Source organism: Sitophilus oryzae, unplaced genomic scaffold (genome assembly GCF_002938485.1).
Source record: "Sitophilus oryzae breed Bouriz unplaced genomic scaffold, Soryzae_2.0 scaffold_810_pilon_pilon, whole genome shotgun sequence".
Lineage (NCBI taxonomy): Eukaryota > Metazoa > Arthropoda > Insecta > Coleoptera > Curculionidae > Sitophilus > Sitophilus oryzae.
The window spans coordinates 257,053-273,992 of NW_022147429.1; the positions used below are offsets into that span (position 1 = coordinate 257,053).

At 31.9% G+C, this 16,940-nt stretch overlaps 1 protein-coding gene across 1 annotated transcript in view; it reads right to left on the reverse strand.

The window, feature by feature from the left end:
* LOC115889100 (filamin-A) overlaps positions 1-16,940 on the reverse strand; it is a 92,821-nt gene that overhangs the window by 27,137 nt on the left and 48,744 nt on the right. The window contains exons 11-13 of the mRNA XM_030909018.1: positions 3,857-4,097; positions 2,763-2,947; positions 622-956 (exon numbers count right to left, since the gene is read on the reverse strand). Coding sequence (XP_030764878.1) covers positions 622-956; positions 2,763-2,947; positions 3,857-4,097 — 761 coding nt within the window. The remainder of the gene's footprint in view (positions 1-621; positions 957-2,762; positions 2,948-3,856; positions 4,098-16,940) is intronic.

The following is a 16,940-nucleotide window of genomic DNA, read 5'->3' on the forward strand; positions in this document are numbered from 1 at the left end:
ATCGTATTTTTAATCATATCTCATTTTTTTCAAATGGAACGAGAGTGGCTCGTTAGCATATTTGAAAAAAAACATTTTTTTACGAATAATTTGGTACCACACACTTGTTATTTCGAGTCAATTTGTTGTTATGAACCGCATGTTACAATTTCAAATAAACCATATGCGAGAATGTCAAAAGTTGGCATATGATAAATATGTCATTCTATTCAGAGTGTAATTAGTAAAAAAGTAAAAAAAAACGAATAAAGTAAAAAAACCGAAGATACCGTTTGAAAATCAAAAGTTGTAATCATTTCCGTTGAAACAGCAAGTGACCAAAAACAATTGAGTATGTCAATCAATCCACACCAAATCTCGTTTGTTTTATCTGAAAAAAATAAAAAAGTTATAGGGGTGGGCCACTTTTGAGACGCATCCGGTATAGAGTTTGAGAATTTTGTTAAGAAAGCAATAGATAGGTTTAAGCTTTAACGCCAGACGTTTTTAGTATATACAGATTTAATGAAAAAATTATAGATATTTTTCGAAGAAGAGGTAGAAAATTTGAGGGTTCACATGCATATGTGCACTTACTAAGGAAGCGCCATTGCCTTTCAAAGAAATCCATAATAAACTTACCTAAACCTCCAGCCCAAGGTTCCTGTCCAGGACTCTTAACTGGTACTTCCAACACACCAAATTTAGGCACATCATTATAATATAACGTCACCCTATGAGGTGCCGCGATTATAGGATGAAACACCACCTCCCACATATTCGAATTGATGGGGCTCTGACGCACGCTATGAGCAACATCTCTGTTCGCCACGCGAACTAAAGCAGTTAGCTTGCCAGGGCCCACTTTGTTCATGTTGATGCTGACTACTGCGGGCCGATGACAGACGGCTTCGGGTACGTTTACAACGTCAATTTTGGTGGTATCAAAAACGTGCATGGTTCGTGTTGAAGCGAGCCTAAAAAAGTTTTGAATAAGCGCATTTTGTATTGCTTTTTCCCATTACTTTTTCCCATTACTTTATCATACGGTACGAAGGATCTAGATACGCGGGAAAAAAATAGGTAATTCGTTTTTTTAGTTTACTTTAGTTTGCGCTACTCTCCGCTAGATGGGTCAAGTGTATAATGTATTAATAGTTGTGATCTATGGAATATACACTCAGATGCAAAAAAAAACGCAACGAACAAATTTTTAGTCAAATTTAAAATGTTATATTTTTGTTATTTTTAGCCCTATTTTCATGATTTTTTTTAGGAAACTATATATAATTATATCTACTTACTAATTTGTAAAATAAGTTTTTTATAAAATTTCGAATTTGGCTATTATACAGGGTTAATCGAGGGATTGTTTTTTACCATAAATTTAAAACACCCTGTGCAATAATTTAGTGTGTAAATTTTCCTAAAATATGATTTTGCGGTCAGAACTATGACTCTTGAGCATTTTGTTTTTTGATTCATGTCAATACATGCTTTGGTTAACCTAACCTAAACAACTACATTATACTCTAATACCATATGATCGAATAAAAACGTCGTCAGCGATGGCTATGAAATGACGATCGATGACATTTCTCATATAAAATGAGAGCGATCTTCATTTCATAGCCATCGCTGACGCCGTATTTATTCGATCATACGGTACTGTGTGATACCTCCCTTGGCTGCTATAACTGCCTGTATACGTCAGTTGGTATAGTCATTGAGGCTGCATATATCATATTGCGTTATACTCTCCTTCTTCTTTGAGAACCAAGCGAAGTTGGTACCACTTAGCAATCTCTAACCCTCCTGTCAAGCATTTCCCAAACGTCAAACATGATGGGCAGTTCATAGTAGTATATAGTTCGCAATAATCACCAAAGGCACCTCGTCATATTGAAAAAATAGTATCAAAAAGAAATTGCAATTGCAAATTGTTGGTTCAATGGTTCATTGCAAAAGTTCATTTCGGTCTTAAAAATTAACCAAGGCATGATTAACCTGTCATGATCCAAAAAACAAAATGCTCAGTAGACATGGTTCTCACCGTAAAATTATATTTTAGGAAAATTTAGACAGAAAATTATTGCACAGGGTGTTTTAAAATTAAGGTAAAAAAACAACCCCTCAATTAACCCTGTATAATATGCCAAATACTAAAGTTTATAAAAAAACTGAGTTTACGAATTAAAGTTAATATAATTATATACAGCTTGCTAAAAAATTTATGAAAATAGGGCTAAAAATAACAAAAATATAACATCTTAATATAGCTGTCAACCATATGTCTCAAATATCATAAATTTCGATGTTTTTTCCTTATGGCGTGAGCTCTATTTAGACATACTTGAATCAATGCTATTATTTTAAATTTTTTGTCAAGCATAATATATCTAGTTATGATTCCCACGTTTTTTGTAAGATAGGCACCAGCGTTATTTTCTTTAAATAATCGTTAATATTATTTGAAAATTTGATTTTTAATAGAACTATACCGTTAATGGTCGTTCTTGGATGCATTTGGAAGGATAACCTAAGAATAACGCAAAATTTACCAGCAATTTAAAATGTAAAAACAGTACATCATTCCTTCTTTTGTATTTCCCATATTCATATTTTACAAATTATTTAAAATTCCACACGCCACCCAGTACATTATACTACAAAAATTATCCTACATTTAGATTTACTAACTAAAAAAATAAGTTATATCAAGCAAACCAAGAAATGAAATTCCATTTTTTCAGAAATAATTTATATACGAATCAATAACTTACTCGTGTCCCTTGTAAGAATGCACTCTGTATGTTCCAGTTTGACTTAGAACAAACTGTGCTTTATAATCCTTAACAATGTATTTAACGTTGTGGTTATTCGGGTCTTTGATTTCTAATCGGTGGTTATCAGTCGGAAGATCCATGTAACAAGTGGACCCGATTTGGTAGTACTGTGTTGCTTCAACCTATAAAAATTATTTAGAATATATTCTTAGATTAACAAAATAATAAAAATATAATACAAATTATAAAAAAAAATATAGTGGTTTTCTCTCTCATAATTAATTTCAAATTTGGACCTTTTCATCTTATGGTATTGTCTAATGAATTAATAGTTATTTCTTATACAAAACGATAAAATGTATGTATTTTATCGTCAACCGAAAAGATCAATTAATTTCGGGAGATGATAATGCAATTTTATCGTTGTGTCAATATTTTTTTTTCCATAGTGAGTTACGTTTTAAAAAATATTCAGAAATTATTATTTCAAGGAATTTATTACGAGTAGAAAAAATATTGTGCTGGGTTGGCGTTGGTTTCTATGTAATTTGACAAATAAATAAAGCTGTCTCTTTAGTTGTCAGTTTTGAGTCAATATTTTTTAATTCTCTTTCGTGTCGATTGCTGATTGAATTGGTGCCAGAAATGGCTCAAAACGAAATAAGTAACAGATACTCAGGCTGAGGCGACAAACGCCATATCCAAACTACTTCCATTTAAATCTCGAATAACTTATGAAAAGGAATACAAAAATGTTCAAAAATGGAAGCAATTAAAAAACGTGCGAGAAGAAAGATCAAGTGAAATCATACTTTTAGCATATTTTTCTGAAAAATCAAAGAAAATTCAGCCGTTCAGTTTATGGTCGCACTATTCAATGCTATACCGTTTAAATTCCCGTAGTAGTATGTAGCGGTTACAAACCGAAAAAGTCAAAAATAATACAGGATTGGAGAATAAAGTTTTTTAACCTATCCTCGCTGTTAAAGTATCATTTAATCTACCCTTGCGGTTAAAGTACTATTTTATCTACTATTTTTGATAGATATAAGGCAATTTTAACAGCTGCTATGGAAAAAATAAATACTTACAACTGAACAATGGAAAGGACTGCCAACTACTGCAATATCGTTGAAGGTAATGTTAACAAAGTGATCTTCTGCAGTCAACGGAACAAAAGTAACATCGTATAGCCCTCTAGCGCATGCTACCACTTCCGCTTTAATGGTGGTATGCTGCGTGGATACCACCAATTCTAGGGTACCTTCTCCGGCTTGAGCTGCATCGACACTGAACGTTACTGGTTTTCCGACTTCAGCAGGACCAAGTTCTCTAAAAATGCCATTATTTAAATCGTAACTGTGATCAATTTCTCATAATGACTCGACCATTACGGTTCGTTCATTTGAACAAACTACAAACACATATGGCGTATCACAGTATAAATATACAGGGTTCGCATCTGTAGCTACTAGAATAAAATACTTGGAAATTTTGTTACATAAAGTATGTACTAGGATGTATTTCAGCAAAAAATATTTTAACTTCTATAGAATGGCTCAAAAAAGTGTGAGTGGATCGGGATGATTTTTTTAAATGGAACATCCCCTATATTATGGCATTTTTGGCTTCTTTTCAGATAGCTTTATGTATTTGCTTTGGTTCGTAGCTACAGGGTATTAAAGTTTTAATAATCTTTTGATTTATTCTAATTTTCTTTCAAGTTTCTAGTGATTCGAACGAAATTTTGAGGGTAAAAGTTACTATAAATGCTATGTATTTTAATGCTAAAAAAGTGTCGATAAATTCATCAGGGACGTGCATATGGGTTGAAATATTTTTCAAAAAAAAACATGTGCGCCACTGATTTTTTTCTTCTTTTGAGATCAAAATTAAGTAGACCGTTTAATGCAAATTAAAAGTCATCTCTTAAAATTTTGTCAAATTCGGCCTCCTTGATGAGATAAACGCAATTTTATTGATCACAATAATTAATAAAATTGAAATTAAAATAAAATTAATAGATTACATATTTTACCTCAAATTGTCATTAAATATTATTACTATTAGTTTATTATTACTATTAGTCCAACCTACAGCAATTTTAAATAAAAAAATAATGGTATTTAAGGTAATTACAAAACTGTGCATTTCAATACCCATGTTCATAGGAAGTTTTTTTTCATATTTTTTTGATGAGGAATCAATGAGTACTTATTTAAAACTTTCGCAAGTTAATGATATTTTTTTTAAAGATTGTTTTTAGACTTGGGTCATTGCAAATTAATAAAATTGCGTTTATCTCATCAAGGAGGCCGAAATCGACAAAATATCAATAGACAACTTTTAATCGGCATTAAACTGCTTACACTATTTCGCTAACAAGAAAAAAAAATCAGTGGCTTACATGTATTTTTTTAGAAAAATATTCCAGTAATAACCCATATGCACGTCCCTGGTGAATAAGTCAATACTGTTTTAGCTTTAAAATATGTCGCATTTATAGTAACTTTTACCCTCAACATTTTATTCGAAACGCTAAAAGTACTTTAAAGACCGCGTATTTATACAGGGTGTCCCAAAAATAAGTGCAAGTATTTTAACTGGTAGTATAGTTCAACCCCAGAAAAACGCCTATGAGGTTTTTTTCGCGAAAAAAAATTTGTGAAAATTTGACATTTTTTGAACAATTTTTTGGAACTTTTTTTAATTTTTAGTTAAAAAACATAATTTCTCGATAATATGGGCAACATAGATATTAGATTAAATTTACAAGAAAGAAAATCCAGAAAAGATCCAGTGGTTCTCAAAATGTTAGCAAAAAATCATTTTTTTGGAAATTTTCAAAGTCAAATAAGTCTGTTATTTTGAACTTATTTGAAAAACGATGAAGAGAAAATATGTTTCTTTTATCGAGATCTACCACCCCTTAAAATACTTGCACTTATTTCTGGGACACCCTGTATAGTAAGGCACCAATATTTGGACTCGAACAAAAGTCCTAAACAAACATGGATGCAAGCGATAAGAAAGTTATTTACAAAAAAAAATATCTATTTATACTGTGTTACGTAAAATGGGTATGTGGTTCGTTCAAATGAACGAATCGTATAGAATAGTATAATTTGATTCACTAAAAAGTATAATAATAGCCATCACTAGTGTTTAGTGATTTCTATTTTGACTTTATTGCAATCAAATGGGATTTGGAATGTTAAAGAAAACAACTGTCACTGTTATGCTCGCTGTTATGTATCCTTTCGTTGGATATAGAAGAGTGCATAAAGGAGGGTCCACATTTAGTAACATGTTATATAACATTGCTATTTAACAAGCTACATATCACATGTTAAAAAACCGGGAGTCGTCCACATTATAGTTTTCGTAATCATGAATCGTTTTGGCGAGAAAGAGGTTCTGCTCGCGGCAGCGGCGTGCGTAATTATTTTTGAAGAAAGAGAAAGAAAATCGAAAAAAAGCGTTTTTTTAGTCCGCCATAGCCTACAAGCCAGATCTAGATATAGTTGAACTCAATTAGCTTACCTTTTCAATACCTCTACCTCGGCTGTTTCTCGTGGTGTGTTTCCGTCTTTTAAAAACATTAATAACTTAAAAGCAAACCATTTTGAATGATCCACTTCATCTAAACCAGTACCTGATTTGCATTTCTTTTGTTCCCTTTGTTCCAAATACATACTTTTTGCAATTTTTAACCATGTATCATGCTTTTTTTTATTTCACTTTAAATGAGGGATTACAGATATCCCAGAACACTGTACGATCTCTATACAACTTAAGTAGTTGACAAGTCTACTCTTGGCTCTACTCCATTAATAAGAACCATACAATCGAAAAAAAATGGCGTCAGCGATGACTATGAAATGAAGATCGCTGTCATTTTATATGGAAAATTATATGGGGAATGTCATCTATCGTCATGTCCAAGCCAACAGGATAAGAGGCCGACTGGAAGCAGTTTTTTTTCGATCATACGGTATTATTGACCATTAAATAAACAAACAAATATCAGCTCACCACACTCTGATTCTGTCGCGCACATCCCTGAAAATATGAGTGGCTAAACTAGAAATTTAGCAACTCTGGACGCGTCATTTCATGTTACAACAGCAGTGTTAGGTTAGGTTAGGCGCAACATCTTTTGATCTTTACCGACTACAAATGGATAACATCTAGCAAGTTATATAGCAGCGAAATTTGCTAAATATGACTAAAAAATATGTAACATGTTATATAACTTTGATATATATAGCAGAGTTATATAGCAAGTGTGGACCGTCCTTAAGAGTTAATTCATTTTTACCGTGTTTCAACTTACCTAAAGCTTAAATCGTTCATGGCTCTTGTAATGTCATTCTTTCTTCCAGGTATGCCGGTAACCAGTACTTTATTGACATCATAAACATTACAGCTGAACGGCGAACCGATGACGTGTTGATCGTTGATCAAAATGGCGACGGAATGTCTTCCTACCATTTCCGGTATGAAGTGGGCCGTATAAACATCCGCTATGGTTGACAGCTTGACCGGAAGTATCTTGCCAGTAGGCGCAGTAACAATAATTTGAGGTTCACCGCCTAAAAACAAAGCCAGTGCGTAATGAATATGTTTTAAAATAATTTATAATTATAGTAGTAGAACCAAATAAAACTGTTAATTTGTATCCTAGATTATACAGGGTGTCCCAGAAATAAGTGCAAGTATTTTAAGGGGTTCTATCACCCCTAAAAATAATATATCTATATCGATAAATAATATATAAATAATATATATATATATATATATATATATATATATATATATATATATATATATATATATATATATATATATATATATATATATCGATAAACGAAACATATTTTCTCTTTATCGTTTTTCAAATAACTCCAAAATAACGAAGTTATTTTAATTTGAAAATATCAAAAAAAAAAATATTTTTTGCTAAAATCTTTAGAACTACTGGAGAATTACTCTTTTCTGGATTTTCTGTCTTGTAAATTTAATCTAATACCTATTTTGCCATATTATCAAGAAATTATATTTTTTAACTAAAAACTAAAAATTTCCAAAAAAAAATCAAATAATTTATAATATAATAAAACCTCATAGGCGTTTTCTGAGTTTTCTATAAAAGTATCTAGGTATTCTAAGTATTCTCTAAGTAAAGGTATCTATTGTATTTTTGAAGATAGTATAGGCTTGGTGCATTTCAGTTGATTTCAACAAATTTCAACCGCAGCGCTTCAACGGCAAAAATCAGAAATTATTAGTACCTATTTCACGCCGCCGTTATGTTGATCGCATTAAAATAATATTGAAATCGTGGTTTTGTCATAATATTTAAGTATTTTAGTTTTTTGCTAATGCAGTTATTGAGACTATAAAATACTCAGGTACGAGGTTTGTGTGATGTAACGCTGTTTCGGGTAGTAAAAAATAAATGAAAAAGAATTCGAACTAGGCGTCATGTTGTGTTGCGACAATTGGAAATGTTAATAAAATTGCAAAAAAATGTTAACGCGAAAAGGTGAGCATAATGAGGACGTTGTTGGGTGCAATAACATTCAATAATTCAACTTTCCCGGATATTCAACTCTCCCGAAACAACATTTTATAGCTTCATAGTTTCTCACACCGATTTGATCAAAAGCAAAAATGGATTCAAGCGGTTCGACGAAATAAATGAGTAAACAAAGTGCCTCGTTAAGTCGTTACATAATCAAAAAATTAAATAGACATATACCACGGCACATAAAACAATCGGCACGCCAACTCTACTCAGATTCCATTGTTTAAAATTTCTATAAAATTTGACCTTGTCGGCGCCATTATGGTTTCCTAAATAAATTTCTCGAATTAAACGTATTAAAATTTTCTGAAAATACGACAGGGTCGTATTAAAAATTGTAATTGACTGAAACTGAATTTTATTTACACACTTTTGTCCAAAACAAAATGAATCGTTAACCGCGCATACTTCTCGAAAAGTAAAAAATGAAAAAAATCAATTAAATATTCCATTATTAAAAATAATTAAAAAAAAAAAAAAAAAAAAAACATGCAACTAACAAAAACATGCCAGGAGTTACAAACAAGAATTAAAAAATACCAATAAAATATTTTATTGAACAATATAAAGAGGCTACGTACAAATTAACAAATCCACAATTTTAACATTGAAAATATTCTTTTTATTAATATTCAAATTCTCACAAACTAATAAATCCACAATTCTTTTGAGAAACTTCCATTTTCATTGCAGGAAACAAAGTAGGTAACCGTAATGTATTTCTCATAATGGTTACAAAGGAATTCCGAAACATCTTTAAATTCAAAATGATCAGAACACAACCTTTACCTTTTCTGGGCCTTATTTATATCTTCAACCAAGTCATCTCTATTAGATGCAATTGCCCATGTTCTTACCCTAAAAATGTATTAACTCTGTTACCAATCCATTAAGTTATTTCAGACATACCCATTTTATTTATTCCTATAATTCCTATTTAAATTCAATAATAATCTACTCAAAACAATTATAAACATATATTAAAAAAAAAAAAAAAAAAAAAAAAAAAAACATTTTAACATTTTAATCTTGCTAATATTAAAGTTTCTAATTTAAATATATAAAAAAATAAATAAGTGCAAATATTTCAGGGTTGGTAAGCAGCTTCGACCCCAGGAACACGTTTATGAGTTTTTTCAAGTTAAAAAAGATATTGAAAAATCGTGCATTTCTTTAACTCTGTATATTTTCTTTGAAAACTTTTTAAACTGCCTATACCTGTTCATCGCAAAATTTTCCCACGGTATAATTTCTAATCTCTGATACTACTATAAGCCATGGCTTCTACTCCATGGTTGGGTGGCAATCAAAAGGGGATGCAACACAGAAAAACTATGGTTCTCAACTCAACACATTAAAACATTTTTTAAACTTAAATAACTCGGTTATTTTGGATTTTATCTGAAAGTAAGGAGAAAATATGTTTCTTTATCGAGATTCAAGCAGCCCTGAAAAATATTTGCACTTATTTAAGACTCACCCTGTATATAAGTTTGTTAACATTTAATATAGATGCTGAACTTGTATATATTTTTAATTAGATCTTTCTATTTAGCTGAATGTCCTAATATGTATACTACTGTTTTTTTAACTAAAAAATATGTTAAATAATTAATCACATATGTATATACATACCTAATCGGATCTCTAGGAAACAGAAAGAAACTTTAATTGCAGTTTAGTCCCTCCACTGTGGGCAGTTTTCACAGCAATAACTCGCCCAGGCATTTTAAAACACGTAAAAATTAACGACTTAAAATGTTCAGAAAACAAAAATAAAATTCATATAACACAAGAAACGAAAATAAACTAGAAAACCAAACATAGCAACACACACAAACAAAAATAAAACAACAACTATAAAATATAACTTAAGAAATAAATAAAATAAATTAACTTTGTACTGCCACTGACCTGAATCAGCTGAAAGTAAAAAAGGTAGTCGATGAAAGAAACTACGACACTGGTTACTTTCTGTTGATGGAAACCCTAATGGCGGCGGTCAAAATATTTACTTTTTATTTTATTTTTAGAATTTTCACAAAATTATACTTCCTAATAATTTTAGAATAAATAAATAATACTTTTTGTATCTCCCTCGCTATTTAAACCTATGTATACTAGTTGTTTACGATATTCTCCGATGGTGGCAGCACCATCGGAGAATGCACCAAGCCCATATATATCGATATTCATATTGGATTTTATATTCATCTTTGAAATCTTGTAGTGTTTTATTACAATTATTGAAGTTTAAATATATGTTATTTTATTATTTAGTACATTGTGTTGTTTAATATATTAGTTATCCAATGAAAATCACCTAACCAATATATACTACTACAAAATAAACACATTATCGTTAAAATTAAAACTTGTTTTTAAATTCTTTAAAAAGTTGTAGAAAATCTCTTAAATAGATAATAATATATATGCTAAAAACTAAGGTTATATTAGCCCCAAAATGAAACAATAAACCACCCTAGTTCACAACTTTATTATTACGTCATGTTACAACCTAGAAGGTTAATAAATAGGAGACGAGTATTTGGTCGTAAATTGCTGGAGTTGGCGCCGTCGCGACACCTCTCCCTGCAGTGTATAGCTCGTAGCTTCGTAGCCTCCTGATCCACGCATATGCGGAGCAGTTACTTTGGCTCTGGATCGCTTCGGTCTTCCTGATATCGACTGATATCTAAATATATATGTTATTATATATTTTTCCGTATTTCTTCCCATCAGAAGATTTCAGATACAGAAGAATTGTTACTTACACCAAATGTGAAAATATTCTGTTTTCAATTTCATAATATCACAAGAGGAATTCTAGGAATAATTTAAGCTTGATGGTGGAATAATTTAAGCTTGCATGGTATTAGGTAAGAAAATTCCACACCTAAATTTGAAAAAAAATATTTTTTTTTAAACATTTTAAAATACTCTAATTTGTTAATAATATTAACAAATATTATTATATTTTTAATTAGTTACATCAAATGCTAAAACCCAAATGGGTAATATTTCAATATATAGACATTGTAGTTCATTCACATTATGATTGTAGATCTCATGTTTACCTTTTCAACCGTCGTACCTTAATTAGTGCCTTCAGGAGGCCCTGGTGCATTTCCGGAAATATTTTCAGTTGCCATGGTAACTAGTCAACATTGAAGCATGTTATTGGTTGAAAAGTAGAGGTGTGAAATTCTCAAGCAAATTTTTACTCAATGATCAATTTTTATCTTATTTCATTGTGAACTCATATTTTCCTAAATACCTCTCTGTGAAACTACGGCGATTGCCACGACTATACTTTGTCTAGTTATAGACCACGACCATACAGCTACGTCAGTGGTCACGGGACGCGAGAACAAGGTTATATAAAGTGGCAGAAAAAAAAGGATTGACGAGGGAGTAAAGCTACTATTCTTTATACCATGGTTCTACATAACAAGATTAACTAAAGTTAAGTGAGAAAACAGGTATCCCTATAGTTTTTCTAAAGTTCTCTTGGATAATAAAATGTGTTGATTTAACTTGATAAATAGAAAATAGACAAGACTGGCTTTTTTTTCTAATAACATTACCAGTTATATTACTAGTAAACTTTGGCATATGACGTGAAACACGTTGTAGATATCTTTATTCCGTGTTTATTTCGATAAATCAATTTGACGTTCTAGTTTGTTTTTCGAAAATGGAAAACATATTTTTTCTAATATTATTTCTAATTGGGAAAGCAAAACGTATCATTCGTGAGTGAAACACTTGGCATGATTCTGTTATTTTTAGTCGAAAAACGTAGACGGCGTGTCAGTAATCATATAAAATAAAGTTCATATTGTTAGTGACATAAGATAAAATAAAGCGCGCAATATATTTTAGAGTCAAGTGAACAACATAGCGATAACAAATCAATATTTGTTCAACCGGTTTTTAAAGGCAAATACTAAAAACAAAGTTGTCGAGCTTTAATCTTAATAAGACTAATAAAAATACTAATAAAAAAAAAAAAAAAAAAAAAAAAAAAAAAAAAAAAAAAAAAAAAAAAAAAAAATTATTAAAAATTGTATTTACGTTTGAAAGATAAATATTTTAAATTCTACCAATGCAGTGTAAATACTTGTACAGAACGAGTGAATTATAAAGTAGGTATACATGAAATATGTAAAGTAACTGTCTATTTAAGTAGGTGTTACATGGATTTTCGAAGAGGAAATTTATTTAACATGCAAGATCGCTAGTACGACCAGAGATTGACATTGTAGAATGTAGAATGAGAGTAAGAGGTGGGTTAATCACTGCGACCTTAAAGATCTATTCTGCCCCCGTTCCTTGAGTCATCACACAGTCTATAACCCATCATACCCCTGTTGTAGAGGGAACAGGGTATTCACTCCTGAGGGTACACCCTTCCACGGTTTGAGTTTGGCCCTCCGTGCTGCCCTTCACAGCTGAGGGAGCTTGCCTCCAGCTGACGAACCCGTGAGGTGGAGGCTGGAGGGATCTGTCTCCATTTTCCACCTCTTTAACTTCTCTCCTTAGACCTGATACCGGTGTTGTTCCGTATCTATAATAGAGGATATGTCCCTCTTTCTCTCAAGGAGGCAATAGCCTCCTTGGATTTGAGGTCAATTCCTATTGCAAAGACCTGACTATGACCTCCTCCCTCGAGTTGATAACCCGCCAATTCAATGTCTTTGCATTGGAGTTCTGAACCTGGATAAGGCTCAGCAGGTGGTGTCTTTCCCCTTGCTCCCTCGGCAGAAAGACCGTGATGGCCCTTAGGGGATGTTTTCCCTTCACTGCAACCAGTTCCGCCTCTGCCAATTTTTAACCTTAGGTGCGATTTCCACCAACCAATCCACCGATTCTTGAGATACACAACCTATGAGTAGTGAGCTTCTGACGCGTTGTGAATTGCTCTTATGCGTTGCGCAATTGTTCGATAAGTTTCAAGAATGTTTCTGAATTTTGTGTAACGGGACTGTTTGCGCAACGCCTTGGTAGTGTATGTGCGTTGTGCTTCTGTTAAAAAGCACATTAGCTTAGGTTACGGGGGTTTGGTATCCTGTTTGATCCCCTCTTCGAGGCCTTTGGGCCCATGGCGATACCTCTGATTGTGCCAAATCTTCCTCTAATTCTTTCTTTGGTACAAAACCACTTTCAGCCTCTTTGCAAAGTTTTCCGATGTCGGCGATGTTGGCTTATGCTGCTTCCCCTAGTCCCTCCAAAAAACTTTACCCTAAAGTTCCTCCTGCCCCTACTGTTTTAAAGCGTCGTTATTCCAGTGTTTGGACAGTGGTACAGCAGATGCTCCATAGTTTCTTCTTCCTCTCCTCTCCTGCATTCTCTGTAGTAGTCGTCGTTGGAAATCTGACGAGATTTACCCCCGTGTGACAGTTTCCAGTGACGATACCTACAATTATGAGTACTAATTTCTTCCACCACTAGCACATCTCTTGCTTTCATTAGCTTTGATGGTAGTTCCTATGCTTCCTTCAGTGTAAACATTTTAGTAATTACTTTATTTTTTATATTAATTTTAGTTTACTTGTGTATTAAAGCAAGAGTTTCTAGTACAAGGTATTGCCTATTTTGTTTCATTAGGACTTCTATTATTGCCTTAGGATATATCGAGTCGAAAGTCTTCTCAAAGTCTACAAAGGTTATGGCTAGTGGAAGTTCTATTTTTGATGCGGCTAAAAGCCTTAGTGCCTTATGTGATCAATTGTGTTGAAGCTGCTTCTAAAGCCTGTTTGTTCTCGCTAGGTGCAGCATCTAATATGTGTTAAAAACCATGTAAGTCCAAGAATATATTTTATTTGATATTTTAGTTTCTGCAGTTTTTGTTTTGAACATACTAGGAAATTAAAAAATATTTAAAAAAAAAAAAAAAAAAAAAAATTTTAGATAAAAATAATACAACGAATGCGATACTACTTAATCCTTGCAAGGTCAGTAAATAATGTTCATTCAAAATTAAATCAGCTTCTATTTTATATTTAATAAAAAATATATTTCAATGGCTTTAAAGTCCATTTTGAACTGAGAGAATAATGCGAATTGTTTATTATTAACCACTGCCAAAAAAATTCTTTATTTAAAAAAATTTAGATTTTATTAATGAACTTTACGCATTAAGGATATTATTTAAAATTGTTTTATCTTGTTATTATAAAGTAAAACCATGCTGCTAGAAACCAATAAGAATACACTTATTTTCATACCCAAAATTTGATTGGAATAATTTCTATTAACATTGCTCATTTGTTTTAACAGTTTTTTTTTTTTAAATTTCATAAATATGTATAAAACTTGAATATGTAAGACTAGTGCCGGGTCCAGACCAAGTAGACAAAACAACGATAAGACAGAACATTCATGTTTTATTTATCAAAATTGCGACATCCAATACACGTCTTGTGACATTTTTATTTTGTTTCGCAGACTTTTCAATGTCCCGTATCGAGTCGGTAAAGATCAAAGTGTTTATAAGTTCTTTGTTCGTATATCTTACGACAAGTTGTTGGCGCAGTGTGGATGGCGAGTGCTGCTAACAGTAGGGAGACCAGTGAAATCACACATGGTTAATAAAACTCATTTGGTAAATAACTAAACTTTGATTTTGTTGTACCCTTTGTCCCTTGGTGCGGTGGGGACAATTTGTCTCAAGTTTGTCATATCTACTAGTGTAAGTAAAATGAATTTGTTGATATATTACGACTTTTCTTGGAACTTTATAAGTAAGTTTATATTTTATATTTATATAATAGATATTGATTTAATCGGACCTTTTAAGAAAATTAATTTTATTCTTCAGAACTATACTGAGTATTGCAGAATAATATGTGTAAATATTTTATGAAAAACAAATAATAAGAATAAATCTTCAAATATAAATAAACAAATAAAATATATATACAACACTTCCAAACGCTCTGATTGCTAATCAATACCCACCTCTAAATTATTAAGATTTTAGTAATGAGATAAAAGTAATAAAAAGTTTCTACCTGACGTTGTTTTGTTTCAAAAGTTATTTTGTTTCATCAGTTTTCAGTAATGAAGTCAATACGGTAAATGCAAAATACAATTATTGCAGATGCTAAATGACACATATTCCAGTAACAAAAGAAAGAAACGTTAAATAATAGGTTAGCGATGAAGACAATACACATAAAACGCAATGCTACTTTTAACACTCATTTGATAACAAAATACTCAAGTTTTCACATAACGGAAACCAAATTATTAAATAATTTAGGTTAATAAAATATAGAGTCTACCCCACCTCTACCCTACATCATATTATACATTATTATTATTATAAAATACGAATACGTACTTATATCTTGTTAATAATACATCGGGTTACACGCAAAATGATAACGATATTTGTCATTGTTACTGTAGTGAAGCTATTATAAATTATGCTAGTCGTATCCCCAGAAGTGTAGGTGCAGTATATCATCTTACATTTTATGCAGTTTCAGCCTGGCGATGCATTCTTTGTTTGTTACCAATCTGGTAAATGTTTTACCTGAGAATATATTTATTTCATGACAACATTTTTTAAAAAATAGGTAAATTTCATCATTCCAGAATTGTTGCAGTGACTATATGGCATTAAAAGAGTAGGAAATTAGATAGCACGCTTTTATACGGCTTATATATTCATATAGCATTTATTTCTTTATTTTGTATAAGACGGTGTCGGACGGTGTACATTCACATAATAATATTATGTATCTTTTTAATTCCACAGGTTTTTCATATGCACTAGCCGGGGTTTAACCAAGGCTATCACATTTCCACATCACCTGTATAGAAACCGTCTCACAATTGCTGTGGTGCCCAGAATTGCAGCTTTTTGCAATAGAACCAGGACTGATCTCCGTAATCCCAAACGCCTCAGAACTGATGTTTTTATGCATAAAACCGTTGATGGTAATAGGATTATTGGCAAAATTTTTACGGTTTTAGATCCCAAACTCTCTTCAACCTTCCAACGCTTAAAGCCCTATATTCTATCCATCAATGCTATCATCTGCTGGTGGGAATTGGACACGTCTATGCAATGGTAAGTTCTCTTTATTTTCCTTTTCCAACAGCATGATATCAGGCCTATTATTGGTTACTAGTTGATCCGTAATTATGCTCATATCCCAATAAAGCTTAGTAGAATCATTTTCGATTATTGTTTTAGGCTGGTATTTATACCTGCTCCCCTTTATTTGACTATTATGTGTTTCCAGCCCCAGTTCCTGGGTGGATAATTCTGATACCCCATTGTGTCGGTTGAGGTATTCCGTAGGAGCCAAATGAGTGCAGCTTGACACTATGTGCTGGATTGTTTCCTCCTGTTTGCACCCCATGCGGTATGATGTATCAGGTAAAGTTCTCTTTAATATGAACTTCCCATGGTTTTAGTTGAATTAATTTGACCTGTATTGTTGCCAATGCCCTTCAGTTCTAGTAAACAAATATCCCTCTGTCAGATAAAGAAATTATTCTTTGAGTATTATTATTAATATATTACCGTTAAAATAACCAGCAATACGTAACTGAACGAAGTACAACAA